The sequence below is a fragment of the Symphodus melops genome (genome assembly GCF_947650265.1).
Source record: "Symphodus melops genome assembly, chromosome: 1".
In the NCBI taxonomy this organism is placed as follows: domain Eukaryota; kingdom Metazoa; phylum Chordata; class Actinopteri; order Labriformes; family Labridae; genus Symphodus; species Symphodus melops.
In genome coordinates this window covers 17,708,515-17,726,333 of record NC_136691.1, presented here as the reverse complement: position 1 = coordinate 17,726,333, position 17,819 = coordinate 17,708,515, and the positions used below count along the sequence as shown (strand labels likewise).

The following is a 17,819-nucleotide window of genomic DNA, read 5'->3' as shown; positions in this document are numbered from 1 at the left end:
GAATTTCCCCCTGGATCAATAAAGTTAATATCTATCTCTTTTCCACATTTTTGGTGTGCAAGCTTCCAGTAATATTTTTGAGTCCCGATCATTGTCAACTTACATGTGCTTTTCTTCGGCAGGACACCAGCAGGAACTTGACCAAAGTGGACCGGATGCTGGGCCAGTACAGGGACCATACAGACGATCAAGCTGAAGCCATGGCAGTGGTTAGACATATTTTATATGTTTTAATAACTCCACATCATCAGTGTATTCATAACAGTTAAAGGACCAACATATACAAACATGAGTGCTTTGTGATGGCATACCGTTATTCCCTTATTTCTCTGTCTCCAGATCGTTTCGGAATGCGTGAATCTTTGTTCGGATGTTTGATCTTCCTCTTCTCCAGCAGTTTTTCTTTCTTTCTCTTTAATTGTCTTTTTCCACTTTGTGTTCTGCTGCACCAGCTCAGGGACAACCTGGAGGAGTCAATAAGTCAGCTGCAGACACAGAGGCTGAGCAGATCCAATGGGGCCAGAAGTGCTTCTGCTTCGGCCTCCACTCTGCAAACAAGTGACCTGGAGGTCTGCTCGGGATCAGGTTGGAAAGAATAGAAAGATACTGAACACTTTTTTTAACGTCTGCTGTCCTCTCATTGTAGGCTTAATCTGGATAGACATAAAACACAAAGACTGCTGACATTTTTGCACATTATATCTTTGTTATCAAACACAAAAAAATCTGTTACATCTTAAAACAGCGTGTAATCACCCTACAGAAGCTCTGGCTCTCTCTTAAAACAAATCTGTTATTTCAGAGGGCCAGCGTTTCTGTCCTACTACTTCTCCACTGAGGGACTATACAAGCACTCCAAGAAGAACAAGGCGGTCACAGTCTGCCGGCGTGCGCTTCAGGGAAGCTGGCCTGACAGGAGAGGATGTAAGGAAAGGAGAAAAATCTACTTGTAAATCTGTGCCACTTGTTTTGGTAAAAATAGTTACATAAAGTTTCCACAAGAGGGCCTAGTGAGGCAGCGTTCCACAGTCCATAGAAACTTTGTCACGCTAATCTAAAAGGGTTCTCTTTCAGATTGAATTGACATCAGATAAACGATTGTTATAAACATATTACAGGAGTCTATATTTATTTTTGACTTTACTCTCTATGGTGCCTTCAATGATGAGCATCTCTGTAGAAGAAGATTAATCTTTGTGGTGCTTGTACAGTCTATATTGCTACGTATTCTCTGTGCATCTTTGGCTGTCACTTATAGATTCACTCAATGCACCAATCCTTGAGGGATCTGCGCTGTGACCAGCAGAGACTGTCTGATGACCTGGATCGAGAAATCCTCCAGAGGAATAGGTACGAGAAAGAGGAGGGGCAAAGTCTGAAAATCCAAATCAGAACAAATTGAACTGAATACACAGTTCTATTGTGAACAGTTTATTTTTTTCGAGATGAACTGAGTCTCCTAATAGTGTATCATAACTTGTTTTTCTAACACATAGCATGCACAGCTACTAAAACAACACACCATGAGAAATGCAAATCCAAATCTGCCAGATTTGCAAAGCTTGTGAAATAAACGAAAGGATAGTTATAAAACATTTTACAAATGGTCACAGTAGGTGTACACAGACAGAAATGTTTGTCAACATGTTTGTTTTGTTTAACTGCCCAAAAAATCTGCCTGAAAAACTCATTGGATAAATCTAGATTTCATTTAATCAATATAGTGAGCAGTGTTTGACCATTGGACTCTCGAGATGTATTCATGTGTTTTTCAGTTTCACATCAGTCTTTATTCATATTTAGTTCACAAGTATTTCAGGCAGTGTGTTGAATGTCTGCAGACAGCGTTAGTAAATTGGCTCTTTCTCATTTAGTAGTCGACATCTTTGTAAAACAGTTTTTTTGTGTGTTTTTTTTTAACTTTAGTCTGTAGTCTTCTTCCAGAAATGTCGTTGATGAGAAAATAGAAAAGATGTTCTTTCAAATTTAAAGAGACAGTACCGTGAATTGGAGTCAAAGGGCAGATGACAAAGGGCAGATTCTTTCCGTGGGAGTTAGAAGGTGATATTTTCACGTTATTGAAAAATTCTCTCCCTCCTACTGATGCTGACGAGACTGAGTTCACACGCCACATTTTAACATCTGAAGCTGCATTATAATTCTTACTGAGTTCACATTTTTGAACATCAACGATGTCCTTGGATGAGAAGATGAAGAAGTCTGCTGAATAAATGTTTTCGATCCGCTGTATTTCCTTCGTTTTAATAGGTGTGATATTGAAACCAGGCGAGCGATGGAGAGCCTCACAGGGCACTTGACAACATCCCAGAGACAGGCCTCAGTGAGTAATAGCTGAGTGTTTCTCCATCAATACTTAAAGTGGGTCTTCCAGCTCTGTGGGTTATGGAAGATAAAGTGAATGCATCCTGGATTTAAAGCTGTCAAATCACTGTTACAGATAAATCAAAACAGTTGTATAAAGCATGGAATATACAAATCTTTCTTTCCTTCTTAGAACAGCTACAGACGTGTGGTATCCACTTTTAAACATTTTACTTATCTGAAGTTGAACTTCAGTTAATGATTTAGCATCATATTGGGGCACATGACTCTTCACTGCACTGTCACTGCTGTGATAAATATGCAGCTCTGAACGACAGCCGGCATGTTTTCATTTTTTTTTTTATCTTGTCTTGTCTGTGGACGCAACGACATGAAGGTATGAGCTGTCTCCCACAGGTAGCTGTGATACTTCCTGATTAGTCTGCGAAGTCGTGCATCCTAAATGTAATACTTCCTGACAGCTCTGAAAAGATATTTTTGTCATCCGCCCTTTTAATTTCCTGGTGTCTCCATTTATCATATCTCGCCACCACCATTCCCGCCTCTGCGATGTTTGCGTGACCTCAGGGTGCTCTCTGTCTCCCTGTCTGCAGGTGGCGTCTCGTGTGGAGCGCCGTCTGCAGGAGCTGGATAGAGGGACGCACGCTGAGGAGAGAGAGAGGAGGAACGACCACCGGGCGGCCACGCCTGATGAGGTGCAGCAGGTGACTGTCCTCTCCCACCGACAATCACCTGCTGTGATAACACCATCCAAACACCTCCCTGATTTCACTCTGGTGCACTCTCACACTCACAGAGGAGACTGAAAAACACACTGATGGTTTAATCGAGAGATGATGGAGGAGAGACATGAAAATATGAAAACTCTTTACTCACCATGTGACAGAGTACATTAAGTCATATCAACCTGATTTAAATGTGACAGCTTAAATCCACAAGGTGATATTCATAATCAGTCCTTGAGCAAAAAAAAAAAAAGAAGACTGATCAACAGAAAAGTGTCAATAATCTAAGAGAAATAAAATGTAGTCAAAGAAATGCCTGGAAGTAGAAAGTGCAACCAGAAGCTAATGGAAGACTGTGCAACATTTAACACATAAATACAGCTGAAATCAAGAATATCCATCTGAATGAACAGGACGGCCTTGTGTATTAAGCTGTTTTAGTGAAGAATTAGAGAGAAGAAGAATTACAGCCTTCTCGCTGCTTATTTGGATGTCACGTACGTGTCTTTAGATCACGGTCATGCCGTGTCAGTTTATGTGCAATACGAAGCTATGAGGTAACTAAAGTGCTAACACTACAGGCTACTGCCTGTAATGTTGCAGTGAGGGGGGGGGGAGGACAGTTTTGTCTGCTGTAGTGGTGTTAATTATGGTGCATTAACGTGACTCCTCTCCATCTACTGGATCACGATGTCACATGTTTTAACTTTAATGACGCGACAGCTCACAAACAAGTATGAACGATGGTTGAAGCTCACACGAAAAACACGCTTTCCCTGTTCTTTTTCGAAAAGGTTCGTTTTTTGACCTCCGTACGAGGATGAAGTCAGTCAAAATAATGATCTCCAGAGTGCAATAAAAGGCTTAGGGGAAACTTCCCTGCTGGTCTGAAGCAGACATCTTCGTGCTCCTCTGTGGAAAAACTGCTCAATCTACCACCAGTCCACTGGGCTATTTGGGTTGTTACTCCCTCCATTAGAAATCATGTTCTCGTCAAATGTAGCAGAACAAAAGAGCAATTGGCTGTGTCTTATAAGGATAGGAAAAAAAAAACTGCTGAGCTGAAAAGATGAGAAAGAGGCTATAGAGTCAAGGTGTAGCAGCTATAACCGCTGAGCTCTCTGGACATGTTGAGGGTTTATCCATGAAACATCAAAGAAGGAGGGTGCACACCTGACTGCTTGGAGGACGTACCTACCGTCCTTTTCAGTCAAGACTGCCTGTTTACCACGAGGATTGGCAACCAGCAAAACATCTCTATTGGCTGTTGACATTTAAATGTGAACTCCTTTATGATTGCTCATTTAGAAAAATCAAAATAAAATATCACGCGCACGTCTTGTTGACAGCTCCGTGTGAAGAAAAATGAAAGCGGAGACGTTAAGTGATCTCTGCAGAATAATTACCGTACACCTTTAAAAAGAGAAGTTGGGAAAGAGCAAAAGCTGCTATCTGTAATTGCTGTGTAGTTATCTTCCACATAATTACAAACCCTAGAATATTTGCGTTTGTCAAAGCGCTGTCAAGTGATGTCCATCAAAGGTTTTTGCAAATAACAATGTAACTTTTTGAAGGGTTTTCTCTTCACAGTGCACACCTTTTCTGCTTTGGTAAAGTGCTGCGTCTCCTCGCCCATCTGCTCCGCTTTCATCAGGCTGTTAAAAAGCCCGGCAGTCACTTTTATGCTGTGAAAACGGTTGCTAAGCAAGTCGTTACTAGTTTTCTGTTCTTTATGCCAATCATTTTTATTTTCATTTTTCATCCATGCATTTGTGTTAAAGCACTCATTCGCTGAGAGCTTTCGTTCGGTGCACTTCAGTGTTAGCCGATTCATCACTAGATAGGTGTGTCGTAGTGCTCCAAATCGGTCTTGTTCTCATCTCGGAATCAAAAAAAACAAAAAAAAAGCATTTTTACTCCATCTTGTCTTGGTCTCAGAGTGGGCAGACTCGAAACAACCACTGATCACTAGGGATGTAATTGTAAGGGAATTAAAAATGGAGTCAAAGGTGTCACGGTTCAAATCGGTTCTGAGAACAAATGAATGGCAGTAGTATGGTGACGCGTCAGCAGCTGTAGAGCAGAGAACGGTTGGTTGTAATACGCAGAAAATAAAAGACAAAAACTGTGTTCAACTATTACAACGAGACAGAGACCTTCACAAACAGCACAACCAACATGATGCAGCATTTAATCGACAGCACCATGAGAAGCTCCCATCACCTCCAGATCCTCTTTATATAAATCGTAGAGAGAATCGTATTGTATTCGTGAGTTGAGTGAATTGTTACAACCCTACTGATCAGTTCTTCTTTCACGACATTACGAGGATCAGAAAGATCCACCGATCACGGCCACAACCTTCCCAGTGTTGCAGTCTAAGTGAGTGACACACCTGCACACAAGTTGATGATTTTTCATCGATATTAATGGTCTCAGTCTGGTCTTGGTCTCAGAGCACTCCGGTCTCGGTTAGTGTTGCCTTGACGACAGCACTAGATGCACTCATGCTCAGACTGAAGAAGATTTAGCTCCCTTACCGACTGTATGTTGCTGTAGCACCCATGTTTCTGTTGGCTCATCTATAATAATAACTGCCTGTTTATTCCGTGGTTACTCTGCTTGGAGATGTGGATTTGTTCGAGCTGATCATTGTCATGACACCAGTCCCTTTAAAATCAGCAGTTCATCAGAAGACCACAGAGGGGCACTGTGTAGCTGCATCCAGACTGATGTGCTTTTTTTTTTCTCTGAGAGCCTTTTCTTTTTCTCATCATACTGTGTAATAGTAGCTACCCATTCATTTGCATCCCTCTCTTCCGTAGTACCCTAATGGGACACCAGCAGGGCCCGGGGCGATGGGAAATAACGCATTTGTCCAAAAATTAAGGGTAAATAAACAAGCATAAGGAAATGAAGAGGAAAATAATCTCTTTTACTACTAAAGAGTGGGAGAGGAGGGAGAGCAGAGGGCACATTTATTCCCCACCGATGGGCCCGCTGTGATCTGAATCAAATAGATGATGAGTCACTTGGGTAGATGTTATTGCTAGCAGCCGGTAATTCATCACCACAGCCTGCTCGGAATGAGTGGGATCTAAGCTCCTGAACAAAATCCACTGCCTTGCCATCATGCCAGTGACTTGTTCTGAGAAGAGGGGATGGCAGATGCTGTGACATAATGGCACCTCTCCTGCTTCATTACGATGCTACTTTCATGTGTGTGTGTTCTTATAACGATGCATGCTGAGGCCTGTGTTTTCTGTTCTTTTGCTTTCAGACTTCAGGGAGATGTAAAGTTCAATCCCATGAGAGAGAGGAGGCCATGACGGATAGGTTACTGAAAGCAGAGAGGGAGAAGTTCAAGGTAAAAATATGAAGTCCTGAAGTTATGTTTTCTATTTAAGAAGAAGTACATGGGGTTCATTATTGTACAGACAGTAAAAACAATTACCCGTCTATTTTATGTTACAGAAATGTCTAAGAAGGATGAAAAAAACTTTAGTCTGACCTACAGACTAAATAGTATAGGGGGGGGAAATGAAAAATGTGAAAATCAAGATTTTTTTTCTTTGAAGATTTAAAGTCGATTCATAACTTCCAAAAATCGAATTTAAAACAATGAATACATTTGGGGCTTATCAGTCACTCCCTGCTACATGCTAAAGCTAGCTCTTTAACTCAGTAGAATGCCAAATAGAGCAGTAAGAAATTCAGACGTCTCACAGATGTCTGGAGTAGATCAGGAAGTTTGGACTTTGACTCCATGGATCCAAAACGGTTTTGAAATTAAATCGGTGAGACACCCTAAAATTTCCAGCCCTACTAACTAAATATATATAATATATTGTTTTGAGCCCCGTTTCCACATAGCGGTACGGTATGGATCAGTACAGTTTGGTACGGTTTGATCCTGTCACGCTACGTAATAGTGTCACATTAGAGCAGCGCGACACAGTGTAGCCTACAAAGCTAATAAATTCAAGAAAGGAGAATAACATGACACAGTCAGCAATTCATCTCTTTTGTCATTACAGTGTTTCTCCTCTATATGCGTTTAACAGCGGCGGGGCATCTCTCCAGAAATATGACTTTTTATATATTTAAGAGAGACGATCGAAGAAACGAAAGGAGAAGAGAAACAACTTCATAATATTTTGACACATTTGACTTTGATATATTAACACACCATTGGCATGTGGCTCTTTGTTACAAAACTCAATCAGCTTTGTTTCAGAGAAGACGGTGTGCCGCAAGGAAGAATACAGACAAATAAACAATCGACTGTGTTTAAACACGGCAAGGTTGTGTTTGTATTTTAATGCCGCTGTCGTACAGGACCAATCAACGGACTGTGTTTAGCTCCACCTTTTAGGGTCGGAGTGATATACTTGGCACCCCAACAAAAAAGGATACCAAGAAAGTAGGACGGTACAGGTCGGTAATTTGGGAATCTTTCCCGGCTGTTCAACACAGTCACTGGTGACATATGAAGTAAGTTCATTATAAGTTCCTCCACCGTTAAATATGTTTTTAAGGGGATTTTTTTGTGGTGCATACTTAAGCCGAAACAAAACGGAACTGTTTTTTTTTTTTTTTTTTTCTCTTCCTACGTGTCCGTGTGTTTGAACACTTGTGGAGGGAGAAGTCTTCAAAGAACCATCAGATATTACCTCCTGATTATCATCCCATCCTTGAACCTTCACAGACATCACACCAAGCTCCTGCTGCTTCCACAGCAGTTTCTGCAGCTCACGTTGACCATGTATCTTCTGTGTATTTTTCCTCTTCTCAGATGGATCAGGAACTGGAGAGGGCTAGAAGACTCCTCGAAGAGTCTGAGGAGAGCAGGGAGTCTCTCGCTCAACAGGTTTGTTTGTGTCTGTACTGAATTTACCCAATTGGACATTTAGATGTTCAGTTAACCTCAGGAGACAAAGCAATAATCAGCGCAGCCACTTCTAAGAGCACTTCAGAGCCACTTCGCCCGCCCTCAGTCAGTTTGATGTCTTTCTTGTGTGTCACCTCGGCTGACTGTCCCCAGGTGGAGGATATTCGCGGCGAGCTGCTGAGGACGAGGAAGGAGAAGAACGAGCTGCACAGGGCTCGGCTGGAGACGTCTCAGCCCGCTGCTCGGCCACATGGCGGCCACGCTGACAGAGAGGAGGGGAGAGGTGGACAGGGAGGCTCAGGTACGGAATACAGTTGGAGATAAACGGGTGCGGAGAAGGCAGAGAGGATTTGGATGCAGGTCAAACGGGCGGGGTCAAAAGTTTTTCTCTGCCAAACTCTGTAACCATAGATAAAAACAGATACTCTTGGCTATTTATGTGCATCAATTCCTGCTCCAAGAAAAAGCTCCAGACAGCACGCTTGCTCTCCAAATGCTGGATCGAATTACCTTTTTAAGCGCAGGAGAATGAGTGAACGCAGGGCGTGCAGTGGGGAGAGAGAATCTTGAGATCAAGCTTCAGAGAAAACAAGTGAAATGTTTGAGAGCGCGCGTCATTGATTGGACTATAGCAAAGCGAGTGAGAGGGGAAACGTAATGTCAAATATGTGATCTCAAAAGGGAGAAAGAAAGTGAGTGCAGTGTACCTAGACATAATCTTCTGTTCTTTTGCTATGGTAGAGACGGGGCAGTGAAAGTTTGAAGATGACAAATTCTTATAAAAGTCTCTGATCCGGTCGAGTGTAGGTTAATAGAGAATATGTCACTGAACTGATCGAGATTCTTTTTTTGAGTTTGACTCTCTCCAAGGTAAAAAGGAGTGGAACGATTCATAAAGACATCTACATCACCGATAGTGCCTTGTGTACACCAGCGTCTTTGTTTCTGCTTCATTCACATTGTGTTCACGTCGATCAGCTCTTGGTCTGCCCTAAAAGAGAAACAGGAGACTGACAGTGAGTGTAACATATGAGCCGCTAACACACTCTGTAAAGAGGTAAACAGAAGTTTAGAGTAGGCAGGTATATCGTGATCCAAAAGTGGCTCGCTCCTGTTTGGCCACATTTCCACTGCATGGTTCGAGTAGACTCATAGAGCTGTTGGAACCAGGTGTTTCTTCAAGTTTCTTTTCCCTCCGATACAGAGTCGACCTCCTCCGTGTCCTGGCCGAGCCTCTTTGGGGAATCTGACCCATCTGCACCCAGCCAAACAACCGCAATCCTGTCATTGTTTGACATTCACGTCGAGTCAGTCTAAGGCCCTAAAACACGTGATGTGTTCTCTCTAACTCGCGATGTACTGATCCAAATGTTTAAGCTCCCACTCTCATCCAATAGCTGGGCTTTGGGCATCTGCTGATATCAAGTACCGATCTGCTACCAGTTTGAAGTGAATAACCTGCATGTCTCACTGTGAGGGGAAGACTGGGAAGCATCTGTTTCTTCAATCTTCTGTGTGAGGCAGCATTGAGATTTGATCACTTTGTAAAAAGAAAATGAAATCCATAAATCTGCATCAGCCAACAAAGTGAAGTGCTGTGTTTACTTTTCTTCATTTGCCTGAACTCTTCCCTCTACAGTAACTCCTCCACACATTAGCTTTGCAGATGTTGCTGTCGTTGTTCGCCCCCTCTATGCTATGTTGACTCGTCCTAGCAAAATCCACAGGTCTACTGATGCACTGATAAACAACGTGCGTATACATTCTTACTGTAAACCCAGAAAAGCGTATAGATTGGCCTCATGGATCAGCACATTGTCACCTACACCCTGTTTGAGTCAGGATTGGTGTATCTCTAGTTGTCATGATAACAACGTTTTTAACCGACATATGATACTCGCAAAACTCATAAGATGTACAGAGACTTGTTTTATTACCATGGCAACAACAAATAAGTCCTAGACACCCAATATTGCAATTTCGACAGTGTTCCCTCTCCTTCACCTGCAGCAGCAGGTCAAAACTAAATGAAGACCATATTATTTTGTTTCTATCCCTGGTCCTTTTAATGCTATCAATCACTCACCTAAAGGAGCTTGTGATGTTTAAAACACTTGGTATCCATGACGTAAGCAACACTTCTTGACTACCCTACCATGCGGCTTCACAATTCCTTCTGGCCAATCACTGGTTTGCAGTGTTTACATCTATCTCTTAATATCAGGCTGCCTTGCTTTGAACCTAAACTGAGATTATAACATTAAAGATGCAGGTATGATTCAACAGTTCTAAACAATCTAGGTCAAACTCCACCGTGCTGTCCCCGTGTTCTTTCTTCTGTCCACACGTTAAAATCAATCCTAACAAGTCGTTTATTTCCTGCCCGTATGTTTCCATGTGTGTAGATCGCCTGAGTCTGGAAAAGGAGGTGGCAGAGTTGCGAGTCCAGCTCAGCAGGGCCTCAGTCCTCAGTGAGGTGGAAGAACTGAGAAGGGCTCTGGATCGCAAAGAGAAGGAGAGAGTCCAACTCAGCTCCCAGGTGGAGGTGTGTATCACAACACAGCAGCTGTGCTTATTTCTGTAAAAGGAAACGTGCTTATTAGAACAGTGGTGCAGAGAAGACTTTACATGCCAGTCCGCAGGCATCTAAATCGGCTGTCTTTCCAGCACAGTCTAAAGCTCGAATAGGAAATATTAAAGATCTCTGACCCTTTCATAATCTGAACGGTTTACAGATGTTTGTCGCTCCTCTGTCATCCGTGGTCGCCATTCTCCACCAGCTCTACCCCACTTTATCCTCTTTAACATGTCAGATGAGGTGACAGTTGGAATAGGATATCAGAAGTCAAACCAGAAATCCTTTATGCTTTTCAAACCGGTGCGATTTGTCACTTCTGTCCGGGTAACGAGACATGAAAATGGGAAATAAAAACTCGCTAAATTCTCGTAAGTTTACCAGGGGAATTCAAGGCTCTGGTGGGTATCAATAAAAAACGTTAGTAGAAATAGCTGCACTTAAAGCACATTCCTCTAATCTCTGATGTTTCTTTCACCGGCTGGTTTTTGAAACTCCCACGCTTCCCTCATTGCAGAGTATGTGTGAAGAGATGAAGTCGGTGTTTGCATGTATTACCTGGGGCACCTCTTACGGTTTTCATGTCAAGATCAAACTAGACGTCGGAAGTGTTTCTTTTTTTAACAGTAAACGAGCAAAGATGAAGTATAATGAGGAGAAGAGGCCGGAAGATTCAATTTCTCAGTGACTGAATTTAAACTCGAGTGTACGAGGTGTATGACTAATCAGTCTGTGTCTAATTACTGCTGACTGACAGCCACATTCACTGTACCTACACTGCAGCCGACTAACCTCACGTGCCCTTTCTTTCCACTTCAATCTTCAAACTTCAGAGGATGAAGCGAATCCAGTGGAACTCTCCTTTCAGACTGTTTTTTTTCTTTTTCAGACTTCATAGTGAGCTTATAAACCAAGTCCCAACCTTCTTTGACCTTTCCGTCTTTACCTTTTCTCCTCATCTTTGTTTGCTACACCTGCCCTTTTTTTCCCCCCGAAAATCTGCTCTTTCCCTCCATCCTTTGAAAAAAACAAAAAAAAACTCCATCCATCTTTCTTTCCCATACCTTCACATTCCACCCCTCCCTCGATGTCTCTGTCCTCCCATTAGCAGTAGAAGCAACTTCAAACACACACACGTCCTTGACCTTTCTCTCTTTTATACACCAGGAATTGTCGTCAGACTTGGCGCGGCGGGAGCAACAGCAGCTACAAATGCTGGAACAGTTGAGGGACATACAGGTATTGTATTATTGGTTATTACATCCCACTGTTATTTTTCCGTTGTTATTTTTTTCTTCCAAGGACTCCAGACAGGGGGTGCTTTTTCAATTTCAATTTGGACAGCACATTATGTGTGACTTTACAATAATGCTGTGTTAAGACTTGAGAAATAAAGCTGCAGTAATGATAGTCCACAGAATTTGGTCTACAAGACATTTAAGGATCCGTCCTGTGGTTTTAAATACACCGATTGAGATTATGAAGAATGAAACTCTGACTCACTTCTGTACTCATCCTCTCAGAGCCGAGGGCAGGCGGAGAGGAGGGAGACAGAGGCATTACTACTGGAAAGCACAAAGAGCAGAGATGAATTGAAGAACAGAGCCCAAGAGGCTGTGCGCCAGTGGAGGGCAAAGTGCAGGAGGCTGCAGAAGGAGCTGGAGGGGGAGAGAGGCCAGGCTCAGTTTCATACAGACAAGGCCTCGCAGGTCAGTTAACACACATGCATTCATTAGCATTGATAATGTTTTTTCAGTGACCGTATTTAAAGGTTCCTTATTAGCCTCCTTCTCCACCAGTTTCGATAAGTCTCAGAGGTCACCACAACATGTCTGTGAAGTTTCTTGTTATAAATCCACTCTGACTCTCTATTTGATCAGGCGAATAAAGGGCCAGACACACCGAGGAGGTCGTCGGTCCTAATTGCTCCATCGGTGAGCTGTCTTCACTCTAGTTGTTGCTGTGTGTCCGACTCCGTCACAGCCCATCAGCCCCTCCCAGCTTTTTATTCCGTTTAAAGACAATTAGACACAAGAGGTGACACGGCTACAAACACTTAATAAGAACAATCTTTTTCACTGTCACAGTGCTGTGATGTCAGCAGCCAGAAACCACATTCTTTACAAGCCATTGTCTGCTATTTCTGTTTATTTATTGTCTGTACATTTTCCAAATATGCATTCAACCCACAGAATAATCATACAAACAACATATTGTTGTGTTTTTGTTTTTGTGCATTAGACTGTAAATGAGATTGTCTCTCTGCCAGGATACCAACCTAACCGCTGAGTGCTTTTCTATTATTTCTATTTCTACGAGCTATTTTCATGTTTCTGTTGGCAGCGGTTGTTATTTTGGCTTATCTTTTGTCTACAAAGTAAAAGTTCTAAGTTGTTGCAAAGAATCCAGCCAAACTAAAAGAGACATTGTGGGGTAACAGTGGAGCTTATTGAGAAGTTATCAGCTGGCACTGTTTGGTACCTGAAGCTCAAATACATGTCAACTCTAGTCATTGGTTCCTTGCAAGCCTGTCTCAAACAATCTGTGTGCTGCTGCTGGGCTGGGCTAGTGGCCAGCCAGCTGGCAGCACTGTTAACAACAGATGACTGTTTTGGTCGAGTTTTTTCCGTGGACTTTGGATCATTCTTTGCCGCTTTGACTTTGACAGTTTGTTCTTAAAATTAATCAAGAACATCTGAAACCAAAATGTATCGTGTGTGTTTATGGTTTGTCGGCACGCCTAAGGCAGCAGGACGGCTAAACTTCTCAGATGTTAGAGTATGAAGCCTCCTCAAGAAAACAGAGCTGAAGGATTGGATACTTGTGCGTTCTTTACTCTGTATATTTGAATCCCGACTTAACTGTGGGAAAACAGCTCAGAGAGTTCTGTATCATTCATATCAAAACTCCAAACTGTAACTGCATAATAAAGTAACCAAAGCTGAATACCTCCTAAGTTACAGCAGTTATTCCTCGTCGTGTACCTACTATTAGCATCTGCTTAAAAAGTTACCTCCCGCTCATTTCTATCCATTTGAACTGAGTGAGTCACCTCCAAACTCTCAGTCAGCAGCCTCCCTCCTCACACACACAGAGACAGACCCACTCCCACCTGGCATACTCAACGTGACGCGAATTAATTACAAAATCATTTCTGCCCTCTTAATGAATTAGGGGAGAGAATCAAGTGCTCAATTAAATGATTAGGTTCTGAGCTACAGCAAAGTCTTTGCAAATTCCAGTCAAAGCCAGAGTATTAGAAGCAATCTGCCTTGAACAGACCTGACCATTGTCCCTTATCAGAGAGCTGAGTGCCAGCATTTTCCTATCAGTGCGAGAGCTGGTTCTGCATATGTTCCTCTCCCTCTGTCTCTCTGTCACTCTTTCTCTTCCTCTCATCATTATTGTTACAGCTCCATTTTTTTTTTTTTTTTTTACACCATCTTCCGCCTCCTCTTCATTTGTCATTCTTCATTTCCCCTTCTCCTTTCTAACCCGCCCCCTCCCCACTCCTTCTACCCTCCAGGCAGTCAGAGAAAAGGAGAGCTCTCAGGCCCAGCTCAAGGCGCTGAGCCAGCAGACTGAGGCGGCCCACAGGGAGCTCGCTGAAATCTTAGGCCGTTTGGCCCAGAGAGAAGAAGAACTCCACCGCAAGGACGTAGAGATGTCTGAGACCCGCCAGCGCCAGTTGTCACTGGAGCAGGAAATGCGGGAGGTGAGAGGGGGGGGGGTCACCTATCCAGAAATAGAAAACTGTCTCTCAAGTCAGTAGGGACAAAAAATGATTTAAATTAGAATCCATATGGCCTTACGAGAAGACCATTTTAATGGCCTTTTCAGGAATAATGTCTGTCAGCACTAATGATGAATTTATCACAATAAAAACTAGTGTTATGTTTGATTTGGATGTAAGTGTTGTTGTTGTAAGTTAACAGGTTCTGAGATGCTTCTTAGTGGTTAAAGTATTTGAGTGCTCAAAGCTTTTGAAGTAAAACGGTGAAGTGTCCGTTGAAGAGCTTTGATCATCTAACTTAACCCTAGGTGAGGGAGGCCTCAGCTGCCCTGGAGGAGGAGACTCGCCACCAGACTCTGGTCCAGTCCAGACTGAAAGAAGAGAACCAGAGGCTGGAAGAAAGAGCCCAAACACAAGTCCGTCGTTGTCAGAGAGACCAGGACGCACACGCCGAGCTCCAAGCTGCCCTGAAGCAGATGACCTCAGCACACGCACAGCTAGCACAGCGGCTAGCAGAGGAAGACGCCTTCAAGAAGGAGCTCCAGAAGAGCATGTCGGAGCTGCAGGCCAAGCTGTCGGCAGTACAAGAGGAGCGCGCCGCTCTGGGTCAGCAGCTGCATCTGGAGAGAGAAGTGCATCAGAAAGAACTGGACAGCGTGAAGAAGAGGATGGAGGACAGCAGGACGAAGACGGACAGAGAGGTGCAGGACTTACTCAGGGAGCGCGATGAAATGCGAGCCCATCTAAATGAGGTTAAGGTAATAGTCACTGACCGAGTTTCACATATCACAGCACTTACTCACCATGTGGCACAAAATCATGTCTGTTTGGTGTGCAGCTCGTAATATGTGGAGGAAAAAAAAGGTTTGAAAGAGCTCGCTCGCCAAAGTCTGTACAGCTCGTCCCTGGCAGGAAATAATCTATCACACGAACACTTGAGTGAACAAAACAACATACAACTCATTTATTTAAGGGCTTTAGATGTGCTTCTACAGTAAGTGTCCCCATGAGGAATGTTCCTAGAGACTCGTATCCCTGGGCCTAAAATAGAAGAGAAACTCTGACTGCTTTACTACTCTGAGGGTGAGGAAAACATGCCTGTTTTAAATGTGTGGCATGGCTTTACTCTGCAGGTAAACAACATCAAATCGGTTTGCCGAGTGTACCTACAGTTAACTCAGCTTGAAGCACCAGCGTTCAGTCGTCCGTGAGGATCGACATCCATAAAGGATAGGCCTTGTTGCGCAGCCAGACGCAAAAATCCAGATTTATTCATTTGTTCGTTTGTTCGCGCTCGTGCTCTTGCTCAGTGTTCAAACCTGAGCAGCTCCTGAATATGCCATCTGTCTCTCAGTGCTGATTTAAATGATGGCAGCAGAGTAAGGAGAGAAGGCCCATTTAGACCCGATTAGACAGATTTATTTATCCCAGAGGACAGTTTGATTCCACAGTCCACCCAGACCCATGGCATGCATCCATTTACAAACAAACAACAGCAGGAGATTAATCAGAGACAACAACCAAATCAGTGTTTGACAAAGGTGAGTGTTTGCCCGTTGATACCCTCCTGTGGTCTCTCCGAGCAGTGACACCCACAAGGGCCCGACAAAAAGCACAGCGTGAGATTAACAGTGATAAATACAAAAGCAAGACAGTCAAAGACGCTCCACGGTCACTCTGTGGACTACACTCAGGTGATGTACCCACAGAGTAGAAGTCACAGGAACAAAGCGCTTATCGTTGAGCTGGTGGCTGGTGGATGCATTACAGCCAGGACACAGCATACATCAATACAAACATATGAATAACTAGTTTAACTGTAGTCATTCTGCTGAAGGGAAACACCCCTGCTCCTGTCACATCTTATCACCCAGGTGTGCAACTTCTTTTATTATTGGGAAATATGATGAAACCTGAATCCTTCCTGTTTTCACATGTAATATATGTTTGTTTGCATTTTGACTTGTGGGCTGCTTCATATTGTTGTTGTACAGCAGTGGTCTAAAAGAAACACTCAGGCTCACAGGGCACTGCCTTTAGCTACATAATCATCACACAGATTTCAGTTGGTATAAATCATTTAGTGGTGCACTTGACAAGAAAGCAAACAGATCCAATACTCCCAAACATTTGCGTTAAACAAGGGGTGGTACATGATCAAAAAAAAATTTTATCTACCGTATTTAACTCAGGGCTTTCTAATTAATTTATCGAAATGAATCACATTTTAAGTGCATCACAATATTTGCCCTAAAAAGCAACACTTCTCAATCTAAACGGATTTTGGTGATGAATGAATGAATGCATCCAGTTTTACTTGCTTCTCAGTTTCATAAAGCTGTTGGATCTTGTTTGAATTAGTTTTTCAGCACAGCAGCTGGAAAGTTGGATCACACGTTGCTATCTGTAGCACATTTTCTAACCCCTTATCTTCTACCACTAATAGTGCTCTACAGTCCAGAGCAATTAATTTAGCGAGTGATTTTGTAAGTTTATCAGACGTTGAATTACTAATTTTGGTCCTGAAGACAGTCATTTGGTTGAGTTTAGGCTACAAACACTTCCTGTTTAGACTTTTCGCAAAGCTAGCATGAAGCTATCATGAAGCAACTGCAAACAGTTCCTTGCTGTTTATGAGGCAAACAGGGATTAAATGTGTTAAAAAAAAAACAACAACATTATTTTAATTAATCGTAATTAACGCGTTAAAGGCCCACCCCTACTTTAAACATACCTCCAGGCCCCTCTTATACAGCAGAGCTGAGCCCGGGATGAAGAGTCAGATGTGACAAATGTGTCAAATCTTTAGAGATTTCAAGGTCATAAACCAACAGTAGAGATTTGGGTTTCTTTGCACACCGGCATGGCTCACAGAGTGCCACAACTCTAATTGACATTTAGACTATTATTGGCAGAGACTTCAAATTCAGCATGGAGTTACATGCCTCAGCCACGAAACAGCTGGCGTGTTTCCGACTCAGCGAGACACAGACAAACTCTCATTACGACTCATTTTCTTCACTGGCTGGGGCTGTGTCCTCTGAGTGTGGGTGAACTGAGGATAGCTGTGCTCTTAATGGCGCTGCCCCGTGGTTCCTCATGGCCATTCCCGAGCTCAAAGCGTGAATATTTAAAAAGCCCTGATATCAGACCTCAGAAGTCTCATCAAGGAGCGCTGGAGATAGGGGACTCCACTTGACTTATTCTCTAAGCGCCCCCCCCCCCCCCAATATCTCCAATGATGAGCCCTCATGGGAACATTGTTTCTTAAGGGGCATGGTCCTCCCTGATATGGTTGAGTTTAGCCCATTAGCTGCGCTGAATGGCATTAATATCTGACATAGCTCATTGTAATGGTGTCATTTCCGAGCGCGGTGAGGACAAGGGCGTTTGCTAGGATGTTTTTAAGTAGTAGCCTACGGGTGCTGTAGATGTCCCTAAGAAGCCCACCCAATGTTCACACAGCGTAGCCGGAAGCATGTATTACTGGTTTGATACAGTCAACTGTCAGGGAAAAAGCTTAAAATATTCCGATTTCTCGTCCTTGTCCTC

General features: G+C 43.1%; 1 protein-coding gene across 4 annotated transcripts in view; it reads left to right on the top strand.

Moving 5' to 3' along the window:
- cep128 (centrosomal protein 128) overlaps window positions 1-17,819 on the top strand; it is a 43,883-nt gene that overhangs the window by 835 nt on the left and 25,229 nt on the right. For 2 of the 4 annotated variants that reach the window (XM_079340617.1, XM_079340616.1), the window contains 15 exons: window positions 123-209; window positions 453-585; window positions 803-924; window positions 1,259-1,350; window positions 2,269-2,341; window positions 2,937-3,047; window positions 6,349-6,435; window positions 7,864-7,938; window positions 8,113-8,260; window positions 10,365-10,504; window positions 11,702-11,773; window positions 12,058-12,243; window positions 12,415-12,468; window positions 14,061-14,249; window positions 14,576-15,025. In XM_079340617.1, coding sequence (XP_079196743.1) covers window positions 123-209; window positions 453-585; window positions 803-924; window positions 1,259-1,350; window positions 2,269-2,341; window positions 2,937-3,047; window positions 6,349-6,435; window positions 7,864-7,938; window positions 8,113-8,260; window positions 10,365-10,504; window positions 11,702-11,773; window positions 12,058-12,243; window positions 12,415-12,468; window positions 14,061-14,249; window positions 14,576-15,025 — 2,019 coding nt within the window. The remainder of the gene's footprint in view (window positions 1-122; window positions 210-452; window positions 586-802; window positions 925-1,258; window positions 1,351-2,268; window positions 2,342-2,936; window positions 3,048-6,348; window positions 6,436-7,863; window positions 7,939-8,112; window positions 8,261-10,364; window positions 10,505-11,701; window positions 11,774-12,057; window positions 12,244-12,414; window positions 12,469-14,060; window positions 14,250-14,575; window positions 15,026-17,819) is intronic. The other 2 variants (XM_079340618.1, XM_079340619.1) reach the window with 2 other exon arrangements.